This window comes from Helicoverpa zea, chromosome 3 (assembly GCF_022581195.2).
Source record: "Helicoverpa zea isolate HzStark_Cry1AcR chromosome 3, ilHelZeax1.1, whole genome shotgun sequence".
Classification (NCBI taxonomy): Eukaryota; Metazoa; Arthropoda; class Insecta; order Lepidoptera; family Noctuidae; genus Helicoverpa; species Helicoverpa zea.
Genome location: NC_061454.1, coordinates 14,005,840 through 14,032,592, shown reverse-complemented (window position 1 = coordinate 14,032,592; position 26,753 = coordinate 14,005,840). Strand labels below are relative to the sequence as shown.

At 37.5% G+C, this 26,753-nt stretch overlaps 1 protein-coding gene and 1 long non-coding RNA gene across 6 annotated transcripts; one reads left to right on the top strand and one right to left on the bottom strand.

Annotated features, from left to right (window-relative positions):
* Positions 1-908: 908 nt before the first annotated feature.
* LOC124645775 (dTTP/UTP pyrophosphatase) lies at positions 909-9,858 on the top strand. Of its 5 annotated transcripts, none has more exons than XM_047185653.1 (5): positions 2,325-2,392; positions 8,041-8,207; positions 8,292-8,533; positions 8,697-8,843; positions 9,295-9,858. In XM_047185653.1, the coding sequence occupies exons 2-5, from the start codon at positions 8,118-8,120 to the stop codon at positions 9,434-9,436; spliced, it is 621 nt and encodes a 206-aa protein (XP_047041609.1). In that variant the 5' UTR covers positions 2,325-2,392; positions 8,041-8,117; the 3' UTR covers positions 9,437-9,858. The 5 variants fall into 5 exon arrangements, with proteins under 5 accessions (XP_047041612.1, XP_047041609.1, XP_047041611.1 ...); XM_047185655.1 differs by lacking the exon at positions 2,325-2,392 and adding an exon at positions 2,434-2,523 and having other exon boundaries at positions 7,898-8,207; XM_047185654.1 differs by lacking the exon at positions 2,325-2,392 and adding an exon at positions 2,507-2,523 and having other exon boundaries at positions 7,152-8,207.
* A 13,177-nt stretch (positions 9,859-23,035) lies between these two features.
* LOC124646240 lies at positions 23,036-23,718 on the bottom strand. The gene is made up of 2 exons (XR_006986306.1): positions 23,504-23,718; positions 23,036-23,174 (listed from the first exon to the last, which is right to left on the bottom strand). It is a non-coding gene; the product is annotated as an uncharacterized LOC124646240 (long non-coding RNA).
* Positions 23,719-26,753: the final 3,035 nt, after the last annotated feature.

Here is a 26,753-nt window from a genome sequence, read left to right as displayed (position 1 = left end):
AAAGTATTGCTAATGGACCCCACGATTCCTTAGTGCCGTTCTGGCTGGACACCATCGCTTACATACACTAACTAATATCGTTAAATTCCTAAAAAACTCAATTTAAGAACTATTATAGTCGCTTAAGAAAGATGATCGTGGTGGCCTAGTGGGCAAAGAACCAACCTCTCGAGTATGAGGGCGCGGGTTCGATTCCAGGTCAGGCAAGTACCAATGCAACTTTTCTAAGTTTGTATGTACTTTCTAAGTATATCTTAGACACCAATGACTGTGTTTCGGATGGCACGTTAAACTGTAGGTCCCGGCTGTCATTGAACATCCTTGGCAGTCGTTACAGGTAGTCAGAAGCCAGTAAGTCTGACACCAGTCTAACCAAGGGGTATCGGGTTGCCCGGGTAACTGGGTTGAGGAGGTCAGATAGGCAGTCGCTTCTTGTAAAGCACTGGTACTCAGCTGAATCCGGTTAGACTGGAAGCCGACCCCAACATAGTTTGGGAAAAAGGCTCGGAGGAGGATGATGCTTAAGAAAGATAAAATTAATATAAAAAGAGTACCTGCTTATCAAAGTACTCTAGAATAATTACTAATTTCCTGTTAGCTTCCAATCTTGCAGTCTTCTTGTAAAATCATTAAAACGTCTCAGTTAATAATAATTGTGATCGCAATATGCGCCACTTCTAATCAAAGGGTTGTGTGTACTTGGGAACCATCCTATTTTCAGCACTGTGTATATTTGGTACTCGCACATCACATATGTAACATTCTCGATTCGCTTCGAACAAGCTCCATCGTTCCTTCCTTTTGATCCAAGTAATGTAGCAGTGTTTATCCTTAAAAAATATCTTATCTTATCTTTGATTATATATTGCATCGAAAAAAGTTGATTCTTTTTCGTTTGTTTTATTTAAACCAGTTATAAGATAAAGTAAGGATGTTGGAACCGATAATGCAAATACTGAACCAAAAATCTATAATATTAGCGAGTGCATCACCAAGCCGAAAAGAACTTGTAAGGACTATTGTAAGTATAACTATTTAATATTTTTTGACATTTTTATAGCGTGTCGTCGTAGTCTTCCTGCCCTTATAATAATAATAATAAGCCTTTATTTGTTTCCTTGACTTAATCCTATTACATAAGTATTTTAAAATATATAAAAAAAAAAGTTTGACTTATGCGTAATATAAAAAGTTAAAAAAAAGTAATAATGCTAAATTTAATATTAAGTCATGGCCCCTCTCGGGTATAGGCCTCCTCCAACTGTTTCCAATGTACTCTATCTCTTGCTGTATCCATCCAGTTGTCTCCTGCTACCTTTCGTAGATCATCAGTCCAACGGTCTATAGGTCTGCCTCTAGCTCTCTTGCCTGTTGGACCTTTCCATATTGTGACGAGTTTCGTCCATCGTTCACCCTTCGTTCGTATCATGTGGCCAGCCCATTTCCACTTCAACCGCATTGCATGCGTTACCGCATTTATAACTTTGGTTTTGCGCCTTATAACGCTGCTTCTTTGTTTATCTTTGAGCTTTAGGCCTAGAATGCTTCTCTCCATAGAGCGCTGGCATGTGCGTATTTTTGTTTTCGTGTATTTATTGTAGATCCAGGTCTGTGCTCCGTATGTCAGGCATGGTAGTATACATGAGTCCATGACTTTTTTCTTAAGATATAATGGAAGTTTTGATTTTAATGTTTCTTTCAGGCTCCAGAACTTTTTCCAAGCCATATTAATTCTTCTGTCTAGTTCATCTTTATGCCGTGTGTTTTTAAATGAAATGAGCTTTCCTAGATATATATAGCTATCGACATATTCGATTGGTGATTGGTTTACTATAATGGGGGTTCCTTCCTGCCCTTATCCTAATTTTATTTGGGGATGCCGTCGTCGGCATAACGTAATTTTCTTCTTCTTCTTAATTCTCTTATCTGCAATCAAATATTCTTTCCATCTAACTTGGCTCTTATTTATCATTATTGCATAAAAAAAAATAGGGATTGCACTGGATCATCACTGGATGCACTGAACTGTTTCTCCCACTGTGATGGCGGGATTAATCCAAAGCAGTGTGTGGCACATTAGTTTGCAAATATTTTGTGCCCAGGAGACTTCAGGAGTTCCACGCAGTGCATGTATACTTGTAAAAAAAAAGGATTTTGAAAACTGCGCGTCCTGAAGTGATTCCATTGAGTATTGATATTTTCCATTGAGTTTCTCCAGAGGACCTTTTCTTTTGTTGGAAGTCGGTTGAAACTGGCGCCACAGGACATGCACGGAATAGTGGTGTGATTTTTTTCTTGAATATTCCTTCTGAGTACTGGCAATTGCAACCTTGACAAGACAAATGACGTTGACGTTTTTAGCGATTTGAATTTTTACCAAAAAAAAAGTTCAAAAAACGTGCTGAGAGAAGAGGTTTGGTCTTGACACGGTGTGCTTACTTAACCTTAAATTTTGCTTTCGGAAAGAGGTTTTAGTGCTGTTTCTGTGGTGTGTTTTTGTTTTTTGTTTGGTGAAGGATTTTTGTAAGTCTAAATTTATATAGTCTAAGTATTTAACACTCATTTCCCAAGGAAATGAGTGACAAAGAACCCCCTGATGGGGGTGGAGGGGTTCCTCCAGATATAGACATCTTAGATTGTTCCCAAGACATAAATGTAAGTCTTCAGCAGAGATCTGCCCTTAAACGACCTGCGGATTCAGATTCCTCCATTGAATCCAAGAAAAACAGACCTCCGTCTGATTCAATTCAGTCGGTTTTTTCGAAGCCTGGATTCGAAACCAACTCCAAACTTTTCTACAATGAGTGTGACAGAGCACCCTTCACTGTTTTTGTATCCAAAATTGAGCCTGATCCTGCCACTGGTACAACTTTAAAAGTCCTGAAGTTCGCTCAGTTCTTGCACAAAAATAACGTCAAAGGCATTTCTGAAGGTGGAATTAAGTCCCTAGGACGCAATAAACTCGCCATTGAATTCAAGACTGCTTCGGAGGCCAATAGTTTTGTGGAGAGTGACTTTCTTACCTCAAATAACTATAGTGCTAAAATCCCCCGCTTCCAAATTACTCGTATGGGCATTGTCAGGGATATCCCTACCGACTGGACCTTGGAGGACTTAGTCTCAGGGGTAGAAACTCCTCGCAATTGTGGGGAGGTCATTCGGGCTAGACGCCTCAACTTTAAAAATAAGAAAGGGGATACAGTAACGTGGTCCCCTTCTTCTACGGTGGTTCTGACTTTCGCTGGTCAAACTCTCCCAGAGAGAGTTTTCTGTTACAATGCCTCCCTCCCTGTCTCAGTCTATCATCTCCCAACAATCCAATGCCGCAACTGCCTCCGTTTTGGCCACATCCGCTCTCAGTGTAGGTCGAAAGCTCGATGCTTTAAATGCGCTCAGCCGCATCCTGGTGACAGCTGCAACGTCCCTGACTCACAGGTAACTTGCATTTTATGCGATGGTGGCAACCACAAGGCTACAGACGATCAATGCCCTGAACATTCACGCCAAAAAAATATCAAAATGGTTATGTCTCAGGAGAACCTCAGCTATAGTGAGGCGTCTGCAAGATTCCCGCGAGTTAAACGCTTCTACTCTAACGTCACGGCGAACTCCCCACAATACCATTCCACACAGGCTCTCGCTCCCGACTTCTCTCAGCTTTTTGCTTCCCCTCTCTTGTCTCCTTCTTCTCCATCTGCCTCCCCCTCCAAAACATCGTACACCAAAACAGTTTTCCGTTCCCCCAGACCTAGACCCGAGCTGAGCAAGTCATACGATGTTCAGGCCCATAGGTCGATTGTATCGTCCCCCAATTCCTCTCAGCCAAATGGCTGTGCTTTACAGCAGCCTCCTAACACAGAATCCACTCCCCTTTGTACTCCTAATGATAACCTTATTGAACTTCTCACTTGCTCCCTTATCAACATCCTCTCCAAATTTAGTGATGCCATACCGAACAACGTCCTCATACTTGTTGAGCAGCTGCTTCAATCTTGGATCCGTAGAAATGCCAAAGATCCTTCAATGGAATAGCAGAAGTATCACTCAAAAAAAGCACGATTTACTGTTCCTATTGAATCGCCACAATCCCGTTGTTTTTGCCTTGTCGGAGACATGGTTGAGGCCGGGGTCCCCTTTTAGGGTTCCTGGTTTCTCGTGTCTCCGGGATGACAGAGACGACGGTCGAGCGGGATGCGCCCTGCTGGTTAGCAGATCAGTCCCCTTTTCCCAGATTCCCATCCCTCTACATAATCCTGGTCTCCATGTTGTTGCCATTAGAGCCATGGACGTCTCCTTTGTTTCCGCCTACATTCCTCACCCTAATGCCAACATCCTGTCTGAATTTAACCATATTCTCTCCACCATTCCCAGCCCTTTGGTGGTGCTAGACGATTTTAATTGCCGTCACACGCTCTGGGGTTCTCATACTAATGATCCCTCATCTAGCTTTCTACTAGACCTACTAGATGATATGAACCTCTGTGTCCTGAATGATGGATCTGCTACCCGTAGGGTCTCCCCTACACAAAATGCTAGTGTCCCTGACCTTTCTTTTGCCTCTCCCACTCTAGTCTCAATTCTCTCTTGGTCTGTCCTGCCTAATTCATATGGCAGTGACCATTTCCCCATCTTAATTACTTTTCATAATTCCTTCTCCCCTAACCCTCCCATTCAACCTCTCCAGAAATATCGCCTCCTTCAAGCTGACTGGGGTAAATTTTCTTCCTTGGTAGATTCAGAACTTCACACCCTTCCCCAGGTAAACTCCTCTAATTCCCATGACGTCTATGAAAATTTTGTCTCCTCTTTAAAACGTGCGGCTGACGCGTCTATCCCCCTAAAAAACTCTGCCCGGAAATTTATTTCCTCCCCTCCATGGTGGGACGCCGAGTGCACCGATAGCGTTCGAAAACGGAGAGAAGCAGAAATCCGATACGCATCCTCTATTAATATGACCAATTATCTCGATCTTAAGAAAACTTCGGCACGCACCTGCAGATTATTGGCGAAAAAGAAAAAATCTGGTTGGCATAACTTCTGCGAATCGTTGTCTCCCCGTTCACCAGTATCGATAGTCTGGAAAAGAATTAAGGCATATCGCAGAGTCTTAGACGCCCATTCCTCAGACATTTCTTCCAATGACTCCAGTTGCTGGCTAGAAGACTTCATAAGTAAGCTAGCCCCTCCCTCTGTCCCTAGTTTTGAATGCCTTTCCTTGTCAGACTCTCCTCCCCCCTCTTCTGATAAATTCGATGAACCTTTTTCTCTTTCTGAATTATCTTGTGCTTTGGACCATCTGCGGGATTCCGCCCCGGGTGTAGATGGTATCCCATATTCTTTCATCTGTAAATCCTCTTCTCTTTGTAAACAAATACTCCTCAACCTTTTCAACTCTTTCTTCCTCTCTGGGGTAGTCCCCGAGTCTTGGAAATGCCAAATTATCATTCCAATATTAAAGCCTGGTAAAAATCCAAAAGATTCCTCCTCATACAGACCCATTGCTCTGTCCTCTGTTCTGGCTAAAATCATGGAGAACCTTATCAAGAACCGGCTTGAATGGTTTTTGGAAAGTAAAGGCATCTTATCTCCTTCTCAGTTTGGCTTCCGAAGAGGAATGGGTACTCTGGACAGCCTTAGCATTTTCGTTTCGGATGTTCGAATCGCTTTTTCAAAAAATGAAAGCGTAGTTGGTGTCTTTCTTGATGTTGCATCAGCTTACGATAACGTCCAACTTCCACTACTCAGGCAGAAGATGCATCAGCTGAGTGTTCCTGTGAGGTTGGTTAACATAATCTGCAACATGCTAATGTCTCGAACGATCACTATCCGTCATCAACATTCCGTTTCCCCATCCCGTTTAGTCTGGAAAGGCCTGCCCCAGGGCTCGGTCTTAAGCCCTATCCTGTATAACTTATATACTCACGATTTAGAGTCTTCGGTTAACTGCTTCTGCAAAATTCTACAGTACGCGGATGATATTGCCCTCTATTATAGTTTCTCCTCCCCTCAAGATGCCTCTTCTCGCTTAAACTCTGCTCTATACTACCTCAATCAGTGGCTATGCGACCATGGCCTTAGCCTATCAGTGCCTAAATGCAATGCGGTTGTCTTTTCTCGCAAACGTAATATCCCCCCTATTAACCTATCTATTGATAATGTTCCCATTTCTACTCTTGACAAAATTAAATTTCTCGGTATAATTCTTGACTCTAAATTATCTGGCCTTCACCATCTAGAATACATTAGCAAAAAATGTGAAAAAGGTGTGAACGCCCTACGTGCCCTTTCTGGGGTTCGGTGGGGTGCTCACCCATCAACCCAAAGAATCCTTTATAATGCCATAATCCGGAGCCACTTTGACTACGGCAGCTTTCTGTTGGAGCCATGTAACAAAATTGCCTTAGCCAAATTGGATAAGATCCAAGCCAAATGTTTGCGAATTATTACAGGAGCTATGAAATGTTCCCCTATAAACGCTCTGCAGGTGGAATGTTTGGATCCTCCTCTTAACTTACGCAGACAATACCTCTCGGATAGATTCTTTTTCAAAGCTCTCCAAATTAAATCCCACCCCCTTCTTCCTCTTTTAAAAACACTGCATGAGCTTATTGCCTCTTCCCGTTACTGGTCACACAAACTTCCTCCTCCCCTTATTAACAGCTACAGTAAAGTCAATGATCCTCACATATCCCTAGTCCAGTCCAATACTAACCCTCTTTTTGAAGTTAGTTTCGAAACGTTACTCTTTCAACCGAAAGTCATTCTCAGCCTCGGTATTTCCAAACATGACCCTGGTGCTAATAATAAATTAAATAAGATTTTAACCGAAGACTGGCAAGACTGGCTCACTATGTACACTGATGCTTCCAAAATTTCAGAAGATGGCATTGTGGGAACTGCGGTGTGGATCCCTAAATATAAAATTATTCTGAGCAATAAAGTTTCTCCACACTCCTCTATCTATACAGGGGAATCAATAGCCCTTTTAGAAGCTGTTAAATACGTCGATTCTCATAGTCTAAACAAAACTTTAATTCTTTCTGACTCTCTAAGCTGCCTTCAAGATTTGATAAAATTTCCTTTTCGTGCTCGTCATAACTTCCCCATTATTCTTCAGATCAAGCAACTTCTGTTTAAATGTCACTCTTCAGGTATTCAAGTTACTTTGGCCTGGATCCCCAGTCACTCGGGCATCGTGGGTAACGATAATGCAGATTCACTTGCCAAGGTAGCAATTCGAAATGGAGATGATTCTTACCTCAGGACTTGTTTCCCTCGAGATCTGTGCTGCACCGCCAAACCTTCTATGATGAAGAGCTGGGATTCCCTTTGGCAGAAAACCCGTAAAGTCAAAGGTAAATTCTTCGGATCCATTCAACCTTCTATTCCTCACAAAGCTTGGTTTAGTAAACACAAGAATTTTAAGAAATTGGCTACATCGGTCATCATTCGATTGCGGCTTGGTTTTGTCTGTACTCCAGTTTTTTTGGCTAAGATCAGAGTCAGAGATCATTCTATCTGTGAATGTGGCCTGGAGGAGGGTACTCTGGAACACTTATTCTTTTCCTGCCCCCGTCTTATTACGCCCCTTTATGACCTCCTTCCTAATGACATCCCACGTCCTATTAACATTCCTTTTTTACTAACCCTAGTCCATTCTCCCATTATTAAAACGTTATATAAGTTTATTAGTATTAATCAGATATATATATAACATAATTCACCGCCTATACTCACAATAGTTATTATTGTTTCGATGTTTCGATATTACTTTTTCGCTCTTACTTCAAATATGTATGACATTGACAATACTGACAATTAATCATTTATGTTCTAACAGCTGTGCCGTCTCGTGTTTGTCACAAATACTAACAAATGTTTTGTCCCCCTTTTTCAGCTCTACAATCGCTGTAGTCACTAGAGAATAATAAGTATTATTTTATTTTTAATTAAAAACCGATCAGTGTCATTTCCTACCTTGACGTTGGCAAAATCTTCGATACAAATGAAGGAGCCATAAACAAAAAGAAGAAGAAGAAGAAAAACGTGCTATTGTTTATGTTTATGTCCTATGTGTATGTAAAATTAATTATAAAATCATATAGCTTAAAGCAAATATGTTGCAACCGGTTATGCACATTTTGAAACAAAAAAGTATAATTTTAGCTAGTGGCTCACCGAGACGAAAAGAACTTATTGAAAATATTGTAAGTACAGCCACCTTACAGCTAACCTACTAACCAATGCAGAATTCTAGATCGAAGATATATTATTTCTTATTTTTTTTTCAGGGTCTCAAGGTTACACTATGCCCATCGTTATTTGAAGAGAACCTAGATCCAAAGAGTTTCAATAGTTTTTCTGAATTTGTAGAAGAAACTGCATTGCAAAAAGTTTTAGAGGTTGAGAAAAGACTTTTATCAGAGGGGATGAGACCTGATGTAGTTATAGGTGCCGATACAATGGTTACTTTGGGTAAAGAGATGTTTGGTAAACCTACTTCAGAAGCAGATGCATTTAACATGTTATCACGGTGATTGTTTTTTTTATCAAGGACTGGATCAAATATAAATTGCACACTTAATATTTACCTACTATTAAAGACAAGCTCTTAACAGTGTGTCCATGTTGCTGATTCTGAGCCATGAAACCTTTGAACATTTGATGAAAAAAATCGTTATTACGTAATTTTGCAGCTTATCAGGCCGTGGCCACACAGTGTACACAGGAGTGGTGGTCAAGACACAACACAAAACTGTGAAATTCACCGAAAAAACCGATGTCTTCTTTGGCAATGTGGATGACAAGCAAATAAAGGGCTACATTGCTACTGGAGAACCTATGTAAGTTCCTTGTATATTATTTACTACTAGCTTTTTTACATGGTTGACGAACTTCTTCCCTTATCTGGCTTAAATAGAACCAGGCGTAATCTAGCTTCCCAACAGTGAGAGAATTTTTCAAATCTGTCCAGTTGATTTCTGAAATGCCTTTAAGGTACAAACAAGCAATGTAATTTTTCATCTCTATAATATTAGTTAAGATAACATGAATAATAGACATATATCTCCTTAGAGTTGTCAAAACCCATTTTTATAAATTGGTATTGACGAAGATGACTGACCATTCCCAATGTTCTAAAAGAGCCAAAATTCTGAAAATGAAAATGATAATCAAATTGAATTGATAAGCATTTTTGCAATATTGGGTGTGGTCAGTTATTTTTCCTGGAAGGACTATCTTTGATATGCTTTTATCAAACATTATTATCAGTTTTATAAAATATGTTTTCAGGGACAAAGCCGGGGGCTATGGTATCCAAGGTGTGGGGGGTACATTTGTGGAGCGCGTGGAGGGGGATTACTTCACTGTTGTTGGCCTCCCATTATATAGGCTCAGTACTGAACTGTATGACATGTTCAAAGACCAAATATGATGTTATTTATATATGTTTGTCCCATTAGTACAATGATGCAATAGTTCAATATTAGTTATAAGGAAATAATATAAAGTGCACTACACAGTATCAGTAATTATAATAATCAGCAAATAGTATGTTGCAAGGTGATAACAGTAACAAATGAAGGTTTTAATAAGTGTCATTTAATCTATGAAAAGAGGAAGTATAGTTAACTATAAGAGGCTCTTGTATTATTCCACATGGGATTTTGAATTAGCTAGCCATTTATTATAACGGTATCTATTTGTTTGTAATAATAATACAATTTGTAATAGAATTATACAATTCCCTTATGCTGTGATGTGATTGTTTACCTATCAGAATATAAGTGTAACTTATACTAGTTAATTTGTTATGTTTTACTTACAATGACTTAATAAATGTTGTTTTTCAATATATTTTAAAAACTTTTTTTTTGGTTGGTGGGAAATCATTAGATAACAGATTGACCACTATGAATAGTAGCTGTTCTGTGATAGCAGGTCTGTAGACTGTAGACTTTATTTTAAGGATTGTTTAGACATAGTCTACACCCAGATACTTTTAAACCATGCACGGCTCTCGCAATCTATCGGCGGAATAATCGGAGTTCAAATATGCACATGTGGCCTATGTTAAAGTGTAACTATACGACACACGCAGCGACAAAAAGTTTGGCGGGAACTATATCTCTATTACTTTCCTAGTTATAAGTAAATGAACGTGACTCTGTGAGTCAGACCATCGCAACACGAAGCTGATTGTTTACTCGATCGTTACTCGTGTTTCAATATGCAGACAGGTTATAATAAAATTATGGCCTCGTGTGCATCTACTTTGAAGTAGGTATATAAAACCCATAGGTTAGATGGATTAACAGAATAGTGCCTAAATTAAGCAATCAGGCGTTACTTTGCGGAAATCCCTGACAAAATGTCAACATACATAACATGAAATGCTTGTCAAGTGTTAGTGTGCGGGTTCGATTTAGATCAGACAATTTACTAATTTGTTTAAATCATCAACATAGCGCTCTCACAGCCAATTTCTTCATCAAAAGTAAAATTCAAAGTAAAAATCAAAGTAATGTCTAAAGTAACAGTAACGGTAAAATTCGCTTTTTCTAGGTATTAGTTTTGCTGTCACTTTAGCCTCGAAAAAACGATTTTGACCGTTACTTTTACTTTAGAAATTACTTTGACTTTTATGTTTGATGAAGAAACTGGCCGTAAGCCTTCTAGCCGCAAAAATAATAAGGGTGGCAAAAGGGTCAACTTTTTCCCACAAAAGCGAGTCAGGTAAGCAGGCAGAATTACCCACCTAAACACTGCAGCCTGACAAGACAATACCGGCGTGGGCGCATAATTACGCAAGTAATAAGCACATAATTTTCTCGTCGTTCGTGTTCCTACTTCATTAGCTAGGTTTTCCGTGTATTTATGCGATCCATTGTGTCGCGATGCTCTCGTTTCGATGGCTGTCATAACGCATGGGAGCCGAGCGCGGAACTCTTACGTATCGATTAGAAGTGCTTCTCGATATTAACGGATTATCGATAAATCGATAGCGGGAAAAGGTCGTGAGATTAGTACTTGTCTATAATACTTAGGGAGGTACAGGCACAGTATCTATCTATTTCGCGAGATTCAATATACTTAGGTAATACAAGCGTTAACAGAGTTACATACATGCACTAATTTCCCAGCGCGATTAACAATAAATAAACATCTGTCGATATACTGCCGGCCAACCATCTCTAACCTCATTATTTTTTGAGTGGGACAAGATCCCACTACGCCTGCTCTAATAAAAAATCTATTGTGCTCTGTGGGAACTTGAGATTTTGCCACCTGTGCGCATATTTTGTATTCCGAACTAATTCGTTTTGGCGCGTCGAATCACGCCCATAACAGAAAATGCAGTTTTTATTGTAAAGATACATAAATAAGTGAAGATAATGTTTATCTATGTTTTAAGGTCTTTACCAATGATTGATAAACGAGGTGAACCGAATAGATTGATGTTGTAACGTTATTTTTGGTGTGATTTGAGTTTCCGATATCAACAATTCGACAGTTTTACCTAAGTACCTGCTTAGTTTAAATGGGTTGGTATTGGACGCATAATATTTTTATAATTAAACCGGGTGATGTTTAGAAGCACAGGTAGAATTAAATAACGGGAACAAATATAATGACCACCATAAAATGCTTTGATACCCTTAGTTTTGCAACCAGAAAAATCTACTGAACACCAGAAAAATAAAGTCTAAAAATGTAATAGTACCAGCTATTTTAGTCACGACTTCACTTTAAATTGTATTCGACCACCAAATTTAGTAAATGATCACCAACTCTTGACGACCAAATTAATGTATTATTTTTGCCTAAATAAGTCACTGTGATTGCCATAAAATGTAGGCTTATTATCAAATAAAGTATTATGATGCCATATTAAGTTATGTGTCCGGCTTGCAATGCATGCGTGAGTGTCAGTATGACGAGTGACAGGGGAAAATGGAAGAAAATGACATATTGCGCCGACCCCAAGTAAAATTGGGAACAGGGCAGGAGAAAGAAGAAGAAGAATGTGTTTCTCAATACACTCCCTCGAAAACACACTCTTATCGCACTGTTTAGAGGCATGCAATAGACAATTTTCCACCCTAGTGCAGGAAAAGGGTCCCCATAATGTAATTACATTTATTGTATCAGGCCGAACTTATTTTTTTGGAGTCAGTTTACTTAAACAGGATAGCAAGATGTAAAAACTTTGATTATCATTTTATATTAAAACGCTGGTATAATTTTGATGATCATTCACTACTTTTGGTGATCATTTACTACTTTTGGGATAACAATGATTTATTTGGACTCATTTTGCTTAAATAGGATAGCAGAATGTAAAAACTTTGGTTATCATTTTACTTTAAAATGGTGGTTTAATTTTGGTGATCATTTACTATTTTTGGCTTGCGCATGATTTATTTTGGAGTAATTTCACTTAAATGGGATAGCAAAGTGTTAAAACTTTGGTTATCATTTTACATTAAAATGCGAGTTTCATTTTGGTGATCATTTACTATTTTTGTCTGCTATTTGTTACTATTTCTGGTGATCAGTTAAACATAAGCCTTAAATAACTGCCGATCCTGCTTCAACGACTAAAGTATGAAACTAAAACATTTCCTTCCCGTAGTAAACCTATTAATCTTACTTCCGTATTATAATAAAACAATCCTCAGCATCCAAATCTCACCTACATCCGTATAGAGTAAAAAATCGGCGGGGTGTGGGAATCGCGGGCAGATGCGTATACGCAGCGCACCGCGGCATGTGGCTACACAATGCATTGGCATACATAGAAATGTAGCAGAAGGTTCAAAGGAAATGGAAGTTCCTATTTAGGTACTTCTTCTTCGAATTTCCAATGCTCGGTTAATTTGCTTGTTTAGGTACTTTAGCTTGAGTAAGTTTAGCTTTACAGGTAGCCAGAGTTTGAAATCTGCCTACAGGCTAGGAATAAGCTGAGCGTGCAACGAAAATCGACGTATGTTTTTAAATAACCGTCAATAGACAATTTTATGGTCCGAATTTTTTTAATTGTTTTTTTACAGAATAAAAAATACTTATGTAAGTTTTCGCATGTCACTCAAATTCAACCTTCTGTGCTGTATGTTTTTTAATAAATGGTACATGATAGGAAGATAATAGTGATCATCTGTGGTGTTTTGGACAACTCTCACGGCTCCGCTAGGAGTAGGAAGGAGTTAATTAATTTAATTGGGATATTTATTGTAAGAGCGGTTAGTGATTACAGCGGGTTGCTGTGAAAAATTGGTTTGTCTGAGTAAGATTTTTTGAGTAAAGTTTCTTTGTGGGTAAAGGTTACCCTGTTTTTTAGGGGTTTGTTCAATGGGCCTTCAGTTCAACACCTTTGCACTCTGCTAGCTACCCATCATGACCACCATTTGTAGACCATGCAGTGTTTAGTGCCAAACTTGCTGGAGGTTTGAAATCATCTCGTGGCACCTGTAACCAAGAACTGACATAAATCCTTTAACACATTAACTTACTTCGTTGATGCTAATTAACTTTACGAACACAAAAGATCGCATGCGCATGTGTTTCAGCTTAAACGTTAAAATGCAACATTGTACATGTTTACTTTAAGCGGAAAGCTCAAGTTCATTACAAAATTAACCGTGTGTTTGTTTGTCGCTAACGTTCCCCGAAACAATGTTACCCCTTTGAAGGGCGGCCGTTTCCGGCGCGTCCGGGCGGTTTCCGGCGCGAGAATAGACAATGTCAAGTTCGCATGCGTGTGCGCAGCCCTTGTTGTTGCGCACTGTTTCACTTGAAACACGGTACTCGACATTTTGTAAATGGTTTCGAAACAGACAAAGAATTGAAGCTGAAACAAAGTAGTTACCTAGTAGGTACAAACCTTTAGATTATGAAACTAATTGATAGGTAGGTTAAAAGGTAAAATAGTTGTTTACAACATAACATTATATTTCAGTGGGCGATATATTTAAGGTCATATATGGCCATGTGTTGAGCTTACAGGCGCCCACGTTTATTCTTTGTGTTAGGAAATAAAAGCCCTTATACAACTTTGGCCTTAGCCTCCGTTGTCAAAATAAAACTATTTTCTCCTCAGTCTATGGTCTTAGCACAAGTTCTTAATTCAAACGCGATGTATTCTTTGTTTTGAATTTATTGGATGAGGTAGTGTTTTTTTTCTAATATTATCCCAGTAATCTTGTTAACATTTTGTGTAAATAGCTGTAGGTATAACAAAGTAGTGTTTTGTAGTTTTTGAATGCTCGCACAGAACAAACTGAAAGTTGTGTTTTGGGGATATTCTATCAATAATGCAGTACTTATCTGGTTTGGTTAAGTGTCAAACCGGAGTGGACATACCTAAGAGATTGGAGATCAAAATATGTAAGTGACCTCCATTTTACAGTATTAAAAGGGTTTTTTTTCTACCCACTACCGGTGGGCGATGATTAAGGCCGTAGTTCGCCATGTGTTGAAAATTTACCAATATGTTCGCCCACCAGCCCTTTGGGCGAATATCCGTTACTTAGATAACACTAAGTAGGTGGCAGTTTGTGGTAACTGCGTAATTAATTTGTCGATTGATATTTGAAGCAATGTCACCCACACTTGGCTATACTATACCTACTATACATGTCTTGTTGAGTGTATTATCTGATATCTCGAATAAGTACGTATTTTACAAATAAATCTCCGAAGTATCCGTTAGTGACAATCGGATTTATTCAATTAGTCAGCAACTGCTGGCAAGGTAATAGTTTGAATTTGAAATATTAGATAAGTAGTTATTATCTACAAATGTGAAAAAGAACAAAATTAGTCTTAAATTAATTGTCTACTACGACATTATTTATTAAAATAATAATATTGTAACGTAATCCTACCATCAGTTCTCACGCCCAGCAGTGGGTGTCTCGCCCACTTTTGTCCCCGATACGGTAAAATAGACGAATTTGACGTTTTATACTTCCATATCGGGAACTTTTGGTAGTTGTTCCCGTGTTTTTACAATCTTTGTCACTGACCGCGTATAAATAGGCAGTTTATTTGTAACTTATATGATTATTATTTAAAATTATGCAATTTAAATCTGTGGAATATTGTTGTTACCTTTATTTGGGCAAGTGCTCCTTTATAGGCCTTTCAAGTTTTTAAATAACTTCCCTTTTTGGGCAATACTTCTTTAGAATAAGTAATCGATAATTTGAGGAGTGATTATCGAATTATAATTTTTCGCTAAGACGCTTAATCTTTGTGAGTTGCTTGTTTTTTTCTCGCCAGTGCAAAATATTCTTCCGGAAAACTTATTTGCTACTTACATACTCAAAAAAATAAAGTCGTAATTCCTATTTTGTGAATTAGCAAGACTACTTAGGTCACAGGTGTTTGAAAAAAGTGATTGTGAAAAAAAGCCCTGTGCCAAATGGTTACAAGGGAAATATTTTTTTTCCAAAATCATTTCAAGCGTCTTCACCACGGAAGACTGGCAAATAAACTTTACAAAACCCATCTCAATAACATTAACTTCTCAATAACTTAAACAACATTGTGTTATAGTGTCGATACAAAACAATCGTCAGGGCTCCAGGGTCTGAAGGTCAAGTGACCAGCGGGGGCGGCTTGACCACTCGTGGGCAATGTTACCAATAAGGCGGTGGTACGGTGACGGTGATACGGCTTGTTTACGATCAGTCGGGTAAGCAAGGCCGGTAGGTACGTGAAATGTCACATGTGGTTACGTAAGTGGGTAGTTGGATAATTAAAGGGCATTTTATTGTTTGTCTACTGTTTGTATGACGAAGCTTGTACTGAAACTAGGTTTTCATACTAACTTCGTTTATAGAAAACCTATGGTTTATTTTTTAAAATACATACTTAGACTGGACCTTCCTAAAACCTTCCCAAAACTACAAGTTACATGTTTGATTGTACAACAAAGTTTGTTGCAGTTTCACAACAACCTATTAATTTCTCATATCCTAGATTTTTTCACTGATCCTCGAACTTTACGAAAACCATACTTTGATATTCCTGTCTTCTCTAGTCATCACCAAATCCACCAACCCATCTGTCAGTATATTCTTCACTTTGGGAGCTTCATTGAAGACATACCTAAGGATATGTATTATTCCCAGAATCAGTACGGTACCACAACTATGTATCATTTTATAGGTCTACGCTAACTGACTGGCAGACAGACCTAATTAAGTTTTTATCTCAGCATCAATAAACAACTGTTCGCTCACGTTACGTTCCATGGAAGCTCAAGTGTGGGAGCGGTGTCGGGTTCGACTCCCGCGCAGCACAATCGCCACAGATATTGCTCAACCGATATCAACGGTAGTTACTGTAAAGTTATGAGCAGTAAAAGGGAAATTATAATTCATCTTACAATGGTTCTTGGAAACATTTTCGACTAGATAGTGAAACCTGTATCTGCTGTGTGGTATCTCCAAACTGGGAAGAAACCAGTAGTTCGCCAAGGTACCCGATTCTGCGCCAAAAGATTAAAATGAATCTCATTGATCCCTAATTTAACTGCCTATTTGCGTTTAAGTAACAAAACAACTGAGAATCAGAGTGTAAGACAAAAACTTTTACAACCATAATTCTCATTTGATACCTGTACCGTTAATTGTATTGTTACATAGCAACACCTTACGTGTCTGGTAGCGGCGTGAAGTCGGTTTTGCTGAGCGCTGATCATTAATGAGTTGGTAAGACAAAAAGCGTGAGATGGTGATCACGGAGGCTTAGCTACATGATACTTTCGTGTATCGGGTTTACGGAGCGCTGGGTGGCATTAGGAAGAGGCTTCATGTTTCTATGTTAGTTGGCAGTATATGTTTAAATGGTATGTGTTGAGGATTCAATTTATACCGATTATCATTTCATTGTTTGTCCCATTATGAGAGCTCATCATCATCATCTATCCGTTAAATTGAATTTCTAAACGGAATCCCTAATGAACCATCTAAGGTTCCATCACCTGAAGGTTTGAATTCGACTGCGTTCGGTCCTCGGAGAGTAACGGAAGCTCCCGTTGGTAAATCTTTGGACTAATATGCATCAATAAGCATTGAAAGTAATGTTTCTGCTTTCTCTGCATGTGTTAAGTATTTTGAGGCTAACTATCCATATAGCCCTTTAAATGAGTGAATTCTTTCACTTTCCTCGTAAACACGATATAACGGTGTTCATTTGTTTCGGTGCCGATATTAACACCAGCTGCTAACCCACCTTCGGATAACTTAATTTGTTGAAACTCATTACTACTGCACATTACCCTACTTCGCAGAGGTTGTGTCACATCGTAAGCGATTCGCGGTTTGAAATTGTCGACCTTATAAGCGTAGCTTACAACCACATTTTAAGCTTACATTTTAAAACACTCTTGGTTCTAAGGGTTCATCGACCAGATTCAGATTCAGGAGTAGAAAATACTGTGTGTAGGTTGTTCAGTTAACGTTATTGGTGTTTTGGAGGTTTCCCAATTCTTTTGGTAAGGTCCCCCACTCTGTTCCTGGCGAATAGTGAGACATTAAGTTGGAGCAAGGACCCAAACTCTGGCACTCGCTCTCAGTGTGACCAAATCTGTACCTCCAAGCGGCCTGTTTTTACCCGGCATGTCGCGGAAGCGGGTGATTCCCACGCATTGCTTACCGACCTTCCAGCTTCTAACAATGGCTGTATCTGGTGCCATCTAGCGGTTATAACTTATGACCGACATTTTTTTATTTTACTGACAACGCTGGCAAAATGAATTAAGCTTTTTGTGAAAACTAGTGGGATCTTTAGCATGCTTCTTTGGTTAATTTATCATTCTGTGGTTTTAAGCTTTTGATTGGCTTTTGAAAAATTAATTAAGGTAGTCCTTGAAAGGTGCTAACTATAACTGCATAAGCATGTAAGAACGGACTATCAAAAGTAGTTCAGAATTAATGTAGCGGCACACATCCAAACTTTTAAAATGCGTAGGTACCTTAATATATGTATGAATGTAAAACTACTAGATATTTGCTTGTAACATGTTGCGGTGGCTGTATGGAGCAATGTTGTGGTCAACAAATCAATTGCAATTAGTTCTGTGGTAGCGATCGATGGTGCATAATGTCGTCAACACTCGTAGGTATAGTTGCAACAATGCATGCAGCTCACTGTCAGTGGTTATTTCCAACTAAATAACTACCTTTCACTGATACCTACTGAGTGATAGTTGTCCAAGGCTGAAGAAAGAGTTCGGGTAAGTGAGACTTTATCGTTTTCAGTATAATTTTGTATGTCGAAATTGGTGTGTGGCATTCATGCGGTTCTTTTATATTCCAATCATGTTATGTAAGAAGTATTAAAAGAAATTGTGCATTATGTTAAAAATAAACGTCGTAAATATAGACAATTTCATGAAATTCGTTTCACATTTCACGGTTAAGTAACATTTTGAATGCTTTTACAGGCTTATTACTTATCAATCACTCTCTATGTTGTTTTTACAGGCTTATTACTTATCAATCACTCTCTATGTTGTTTTTACAGGCTTATTACTTATCAATCACTCTCTATGTTGTTTTTACAGGCTTATTACTTATCAATCACTCTCTATGTTGTTTTTACAGGCTTATTACTTATCAATCACTCTCTATGTTGTTTTTACAGGCTTATTACTTATCAATCACTCTCTATGTTGTTTTTACAGGCTTATTACTTATCAATCACTCTCTATGTTGTTTTTACAGGCTTATTACTTATCAATCACTCTCTATGTTGTTTTTACAGGCTTATTACTTATCAATCACTCTCTATGTTGTTTTTACAGGCTTATTACTTATCAATCACTCTCTATGTTGTTTTTACAGGCTTATTACTTATCAATCACTCTCTATGTTGTTTTTACAGGCTTATTACTTATCAATCACTCTCTATGTTGTTTTTACAGGCTTATTACTTATCAATCACTCTCTATGTTGTTTTTACAGGCTTATTACTTATCAATCACTCTCTATGTTGTTTTTACAGGCTTATTACTTATCAATCACTCTCTATGTTGTTTTTACAGGCTTATTACTTATCAATCACTCTCTATGTTGTTTTTACAGGCTTATTACTTATCAATCACTCTCTATGTTGTTTTTAATTTCTGCTGTAATAGGACATGATCTTTTACTATAGAAATTAGATCTTATTAGATGTGAAGGATTTTTATAAGAGTTATTGTGGAAACGAAATGGCAATTTTAGAGGAAAATTGATATTTCAGCGAGCTACCGGCTCATTTCTTTTATGTTATTGTTCATATCATAATGTATATCTATCTTATCTACGATAACGATCTAAGATTACATGACGAATACTTACACACTTACAAAATATTTTTAAATAGGTTTTATTTAAATATGTCTAAGTACTATGAAGTATCATTGTTGCAACATATTACGTCACGAATGCAATAGTGTAACTCCTCATACATATTATTATTCAATCAATAAAAATAAGTCATTTACCAATAAGTGGAGCGGATATTACATGAATACTCTTCACAACTTTAATAGGTTGTATTAAGGTTGAAATTAGCCTGGCTAAATGAGGTTACTTGCAATATACATTATGGGCTGTACTTAGACCAGGTTAAAGTTATGATTGAAGAGTGTTGGGCGAAGCCTTTTCTCTTGTTTTGTAAGATAATTAGAGTAAGTATCAATTACGTTGTTATTTAACAGTGCATGCTAAGCCATGTCCTACTGACCGATAATGAGCATTTAGACGTCTTTTTAGAATATGTAATAGGTAAAATAATGAAATAGATTCTAATTTACTCTTTATTACATAAGTTTATATGGCTGAGATAAAGTCCCTTCATGTAATTCGAATTGTTTTCCTGAAATTACCGGAATAAAGTTACGGAATATTGCGGTTTTTGATATTTTGAACACATAGGTAGATACTCTATTGTTTTTATTCTTACTTATATTACATGCGTGTATAGTGCACCTACATTATGGAATACCTCATCCGCCTGCCAGCATCCCATATTTTTGAGATCGGCTCAGCATTTGTCTCCTTCTTCTATACTTTTCTATCTGAAGTCATCTCACAACTAAGTTTCTTCCTAGCTGTCTTTCATACAATCCATAGAGTAATTTCTTACTCAGATGCTATTAGTTTAGTCAGATCCTAGTTACCTAGAACCTATAAGCCATTTTATAGATTCCTTAGCATAACGGTGAGGTCCATGACGAAGCGTCAATATTGATATTCCACGGTGTTGCGTAAGGGAAGTCGATATTAATGATCCAAACGGTTAATCCAGCGACCGGTTCTATGCGCGAGACTGTCTGCGCTTGCGCATATTGGAAGTCTGTTACACCGTAGCGTAATTTTGGTGTCTTTTTGTAGAGAGGTGTTTTTATTGTAGGAAAACATAAATTACATATGAATTAAATATGGTTTAAATTTGAGACAAATTATTGTAATATATTTTTTTGAAATTAGTTACTGATGTCACTATCGTTGTATTTTATTAAAATGTCAAGCATATCATTTTAAATCAATAGATGCGATTGAAAGTTTGGTACATGAGTATTATAAGAACCGGATTGAACAAAATTTACATCCTTATAATAATTTGCGATGTTCGCACGCTCGTTTCGGTGTAACTGTCGGCCGCGTCGACCTCGCAAGGCCGCGCATCCGCTGCCCGAATAAGGCTCCGCCTTCCCGCCTTTTTTACACCGCACAGCTTTTTATATCCCACATTCTACCAGTATAAAGTAGCGGTATAGTTTTTTTATCTCATAATATGCAGTGGGAATTAGTCTGTATGTCTTGGAATTAATTGGTTCGCCAGATGTAGAATTAAAATAGAGTTGTCCAGCTGCTTACGAATTGGTTGTGTCCTTTTTGGTGTACTGAAATTATCCCTTTGGACTCTCCCGTCAGGTGTAAAGTGATGTAATAAATATGCAAAAAAAATCTTACTTGGACAGAACGTTTTTGATCGACTTTTGGACTTATGTATCTGAAATGGGGGTTTAAACCTAACTAATCTATTTTTTTGTGTAGTTGTTAGTTTATGTTTTTGTTTCGTTCAAAAAAGTAAATTAACTAAGTAACACGAACAGCCGGTCCATGAGAAATTTTTGGCCTGTTTTTGTGTTGTTCAAGGTTACAAACGGGATGTTGATCACCTGGGAAGGCCAGGTGATAGTTTTGTGAGTAAGCACAGGTGCAAGACAAAATTAAGCACAAATAGACAAGTAGTGCCAACTTATTTGTCTCCTAATTATCAGGAGAATAAGAAATGACTAGATCAAGTAAAGATAGCGTACACTTTAGAATTGTCTAGTAATAACTTATATCCTAAATGAAAATCAAACTCATTTTTCTGACGAATTGATAAACTTGACACACTTTCTATAAATATTAGTTGATTTCTGTCAGCTATTTGTTTTGGATATGTGGTTTTGTGGGTTTTTGGCCCACCATAGGGTTCCACTGTAGGACTAGCTTCCCCAGAAAGACACCTTCTGATCAATAAAAAGTACAGCAATGGCATCATTGTGAATTATAAACGGCATTTGTTTTCTTCACGACCTTGCAGACTTGCGTCGCTGGTTGTACGGCCGAAGCTAATTCGGGTCCATTGTCTCTGTGGGAAACGAACTCAATGTTCGACGGTTTTGGGGTAATCTGTGTTATTTTTTGGAGTTAAGTGCAATGCTTAATTAAGACTTCATTTCTAAAAGTCATCACAAATCGTAAAATGAGGACTGTTTTCGCTTTAGGGGTGGGCAAATGTTTATGTATACTGTCATTTTGCACTATGTATTACGAGACTCTTTCTATAAAAACACTCCTAGCTGTTTGTATATCTTCTCACAGACTAAGTTAACCCTTAATCACCTGGCCGATATAGGCATATACAATGTATTTTCGATTTTCAAGTATCAATTGCGAAAAGATCTACATCACAATGAAAAGCAAACATTGTTAGGTTTCTGCTCATTTCTATAGAGCAATCTGCTAAGTTATTGTTCACCTACTGTTACAAAAAGATCAGCATCTTCGCTCTTACAGCTAAACTTGCAATTAAGGTATTTAAATAATAATTGTGTATGAGTTACCTTCCCACAAAGTTGCTAAATGTATGTCTGCCTCTTCCAAATTGTTTCAACAGTAATGTCGAAATATGTCGGGATTGCGTGCAGTTTCCAAATGTCGTAGGCTTTGCTATTTCCTTTATGATTCTTTTCCTTGATTAATAAGCAGATTATCCACGTAGTTAGATCATAAGAACCTGTCTTGGTGTAACTTAGACGAGATTCTTTGATCTGGTGTACACTCGTTTGCGCAAAAATGTTTTTGGAAAATTGGATTGATAACTTATTTTGGACTACTTTTCAAAAATCTATCGTCTATCCTTCTTGTGCAAAAAACAGCCCATTTTTCTTATGTTTCGTACAACAAACAATTATGAACTCATTTAACTTCTAAACGAGATCAGGGTGAAATCCTAACCTCACCTGAATCGATTATTTGATACCCAATAGCTACTTACACTCGTCAGATCGATGGCTGTTGACCCCATGTAACCAAATCTGTTCCCATGGGTCTCCCAGTGTTGTGTGTCACATTCTTCGTCACGGCCCCATTAATATCGAACATGGGCAGAGGTTTAGCATAGGTTCACACTGGATACTGGACACATAGCTTCCCAAGACGAAGTATCTGGCTTTTCAACCCTGATAGTCCTGGGAAGTTGGAAGTTAGGCTGATCTTTCTATACTTACTCGCATATTGAATACATAGACAATTGTTTACAGAACAACTGTCAGAGTAAGATCGACAGGTGATCTTACTTATAAACTAGAGGATTAAGTTGATCTATGCGAATAAATTAAAACTGTCTTACCTTCCAGAAACTCCGATGATTGTAAAGAATCTCGAGGAAGTAGATAACCTATATCATATTTGAAGATGAAATAAGACAGTGTTCCAGACAGAGTTGACACACTCAACCTTGGTAATAAAACATCGTATTATCTTAAGATATTATGTCACATTATTCACAATGGCCTTGTTAACAAGGATCATGGGTTATGTCGCGGGAGATTCCCACCGGCGAGATGAGATGGTGTCTCGCGGGCGGTCGAGCGAAACGTTTGCTCCACACTGGGCCTGGTGAATGAACTGTGTTTAGTGAAAAGGTAAATTAATGAATACCAAATCTATGATTTACCCTAAATATAAAGAATTATGTTCATAAGGTATAGTTATAATAAGGTAGGTATAAATATGTATAGGCTTAAATATAACAGTTGTATCTATTCTTCAATTACTCTTGCCAAACATACTGAAATGGATGCATTATTTTTATAAGCTGCTTTGCTAAGAGAAAGCTACTAAAGCTACTAAGTTACAAAAATTACAAGCTGTCGGTAAAACAATAAACTCTTCTTGGTTCACTATGTGCCTACTTCCTGTACTGTATATGACGTAGTACCCACCTCGTAAGATTAAACAATACTTTCTTGATGGGGTATAATCTGGAGGCCATAAACGGAACCCATCAGATGTCGCGAGAACAGGTTGTGTTGCGGTCAGCATTGCAGGCTGCACCCAATTGTCGGGCCTCTCTCCCACGGGCTCAGCTGATGTGTAGCCTGTATCAACCATTTGTAGGTTCTTAGGTAATTATACCGTGAAGTGAGAAATTTCAAAAAGAAAGAAAAGACGTGATTATGATGTGGATAGTTTACATCTGTAAAGAGAAATTGATCTACCATGGGATAGACCTCACGTAGTTAACTAACATGACATGCCATATGACCTGTCTTTTAAGCATAGCAACTGCATTTTTTTACGATTTTCTCGGATAATCATCACCTACCCTTAAATCTTACACTCTTTTCATTATTGACTACTGGGCCCTTTTATAAAACAACAAACATGCAACAACACCTTTTCAAAAATATCATTACATGAAAATAACAACGATAACTTTGCCATTCGGCTTTGAACCCCCTACAACTCCCATGAAGAGCTCTAACTTCTTCGAGGGATTCCTACTTATCTTCATTTCTATTAATTTCACAATTAGGTTTATCAATATATGTACTAGAATCTAGTCTGAGTATACGTATTTATTTTTATTCTATTTACTTTCCAGTTTATATTGGCAACAGTCTAAAAGCGCTAATCATGCTCATTAATCGGATAACCAGTTGCATCGCGATAACGTAACAATAGTGTTATTAAACATTTATTATCAACTGCACCTATCTTTACGTCTTAAATATTCGTTACATCATTTTATTAAGTTGTAAGTTAAAGTATGTTGTCATAGTATGTGACTTTATGATAATCTTCAGTTGTTTTCACACGAGATGGTCAGGACAAAGAGTTGCATCAATATTGCTTTGAGAATTAGTGCTAAGTTATTTCGTAGATTTTAGAAACAGGTGCTCATCATGAGTAAAGATTAGAAGACTTTATCGTTCTTGTAATTTGACGAAAGCTTTTGAGTGTTTTATATTTCAGTTTTTTGTGTAAACTAATTTACAACGTACCTAGAACCTATGTAATTCGATTCACAAACTCAGATAATAACTCATGATAATAAAAAAATACAATTGAAATAGATAACCAGTTAAGTGTACTGAAAGTTGCTTAGATAGTCAGGTACATTAGAAACATAGGGTGAGTTACATAATTTTAATTAGTTTCAGTGGTAGAATATTTACAGCACTGAAAAACTGCTCAATGCACCATTTAGGCTTTCAAAATGATCAGCTGACAAATAAAAATAAGAATGTTGGTACTTCGATACCATCTAATGAAAGTCTGCTTACCCAACCACAGGTTCACATACCGAAGCCATATTTAGAACAATTCCCACAGTGTTTTGTTTTTACAAGCGTCTGCGCAGGTGTGAAGGATCCATTTTACATTTACGAGAATATGTGGTATACGATCGCTTGTTCTCGTTACTTGAGTAATTTGGCTTTTCTTGACAAATATGTTTGTTTTGTGTAATGTATGAAAAGGTTAGAAAAGAATTTGGCTTTTGTTAAAAACCAGTGGATGACTATATTAATAAAGTTCGATCTAGTAGCCAACGGAAAGATCATTAAATTGTTTAAGTTCACATTCATCTTTTACTTACATAATTTACTATACCAAATTACGTAAACCTTCAATTGTATCCAAAACGACTTAATAAAACATTGTATAACACCTTTATAAACTAATTTTATGAACCCTAAAATATTATCGGAATTTTGATTACTTACTCCTTTTAGTGCACACTAAGTCGAACCTTGTTCTGACAAGTTTAAGGTTCAAATTGTAAGTGTAAAAGAAATCTCTGAAACCTGTGTTTATTGTGAGATATTATGGTTATTACGTAGAGGCTAACAAAACCGGACGTCACGTACGGAACCACGTGCACGGATGAGAGAGCACTACGATATAAGTAGTAAATTATACTGAAATGTGCAATATACATATAGGTACTGCAAATACAAATATTCTTCAATTGGATAGTTCCTTAGCTCCTGTAGTAGAATCCTTAGCTCATAATTTTCTCTATTTTAGCTCCAAAGATAATGTAACTACTACCTAATCAAATATCACACACTGAGCAAGATACAAGCTGCGCTTAGTTTATGGCTCAACGTCAACTACCACAATGTAAAGTTACTTTCTTGTCATTAAACATTATTAAACGTTAAATGTATAATTTTTATATGCATCAGTAATACTTAAACCGAATTTTAATTAACGCAGGAATTCCAGCCGAAGGCATTAATAAAAGTTATAATATGTTTCAAAACTTGCGTGCGTATAAACATATAAGGCACTAGAAATTCTTTTTACTTACGGAAAACCAGCTTTTACAAGGTCCATAAATGAACTTATACTTAATCAATTAATTTTAATATGTCCTGCGATTCTATAAAATTCGATCAACAACTCGCATTTCACTTCGATTCGTAATGTCATTTCATACTTTAGGGGAGGTAGGGGAGGGATGGGCACTTTTTCACATTTATTGCATAAAAAATCAGATTTTACAGATAATCAACTTTTATTGCCATTTCTTATGTTTGGCTAGATAAAATCAAAGAGCTATCCTAAAAATTACAATCAGTTTCAACATTACGAGATATTTAAACTGTTTAAATAAAACCGTCGACACGTCAAAATTTTGTTTAGTCTGACATGCTTTAGTTGGTACTTACGTAGTGTTTAAAGTTACTTTTTGCTTTTTATAGGGTTTATCGTTTATAACATTTTGTCATAATAATTGCGTACTTTTTTGGGTCGGGGGTTTTTTTAAATTTATAATTTTATTTTATTTCATGGTTTTTTAAAGGAGCTCCTTAATTTTTCCTTCTTTTTATGATGGGTTCGCTATAATATGCGATCTCAGGGAGACTCAAACTGGCTCTGGGAGAATTGCACAGATTGAGAAACAATAAAGATGGACCTTTGTTGATCCAGGGTTATATACCATTCTAGGGTTTCATCCGCCACATCCCATTTCCAGCATTAGGTTCTCGTCAATTAGAAACATGAAGAAAACTAGTCAAGACAAATTAAACGAGCCCAAACTCGATGGGTTTACTAAAAGGCAGTTCAGGGTTACGTCTCCTATCTTCGTGTCCTAACAGCAGACCAGCTCAGTGGTTCCAGAAGACATTAGTATTTCAAATTTTAGATCCCACATATGCTTGCAAGTAAACTGAGCGTGTA

Excerpts from the sequence above, each read along its gene's own strand:
- LOC124645775 (XM_047185652.1), top strand. The coding sequence starts at position 4,472 with ATGAACCTCTGTGTCCTGAATGATGGATCTGCTACCCGTAGGGTCTCC.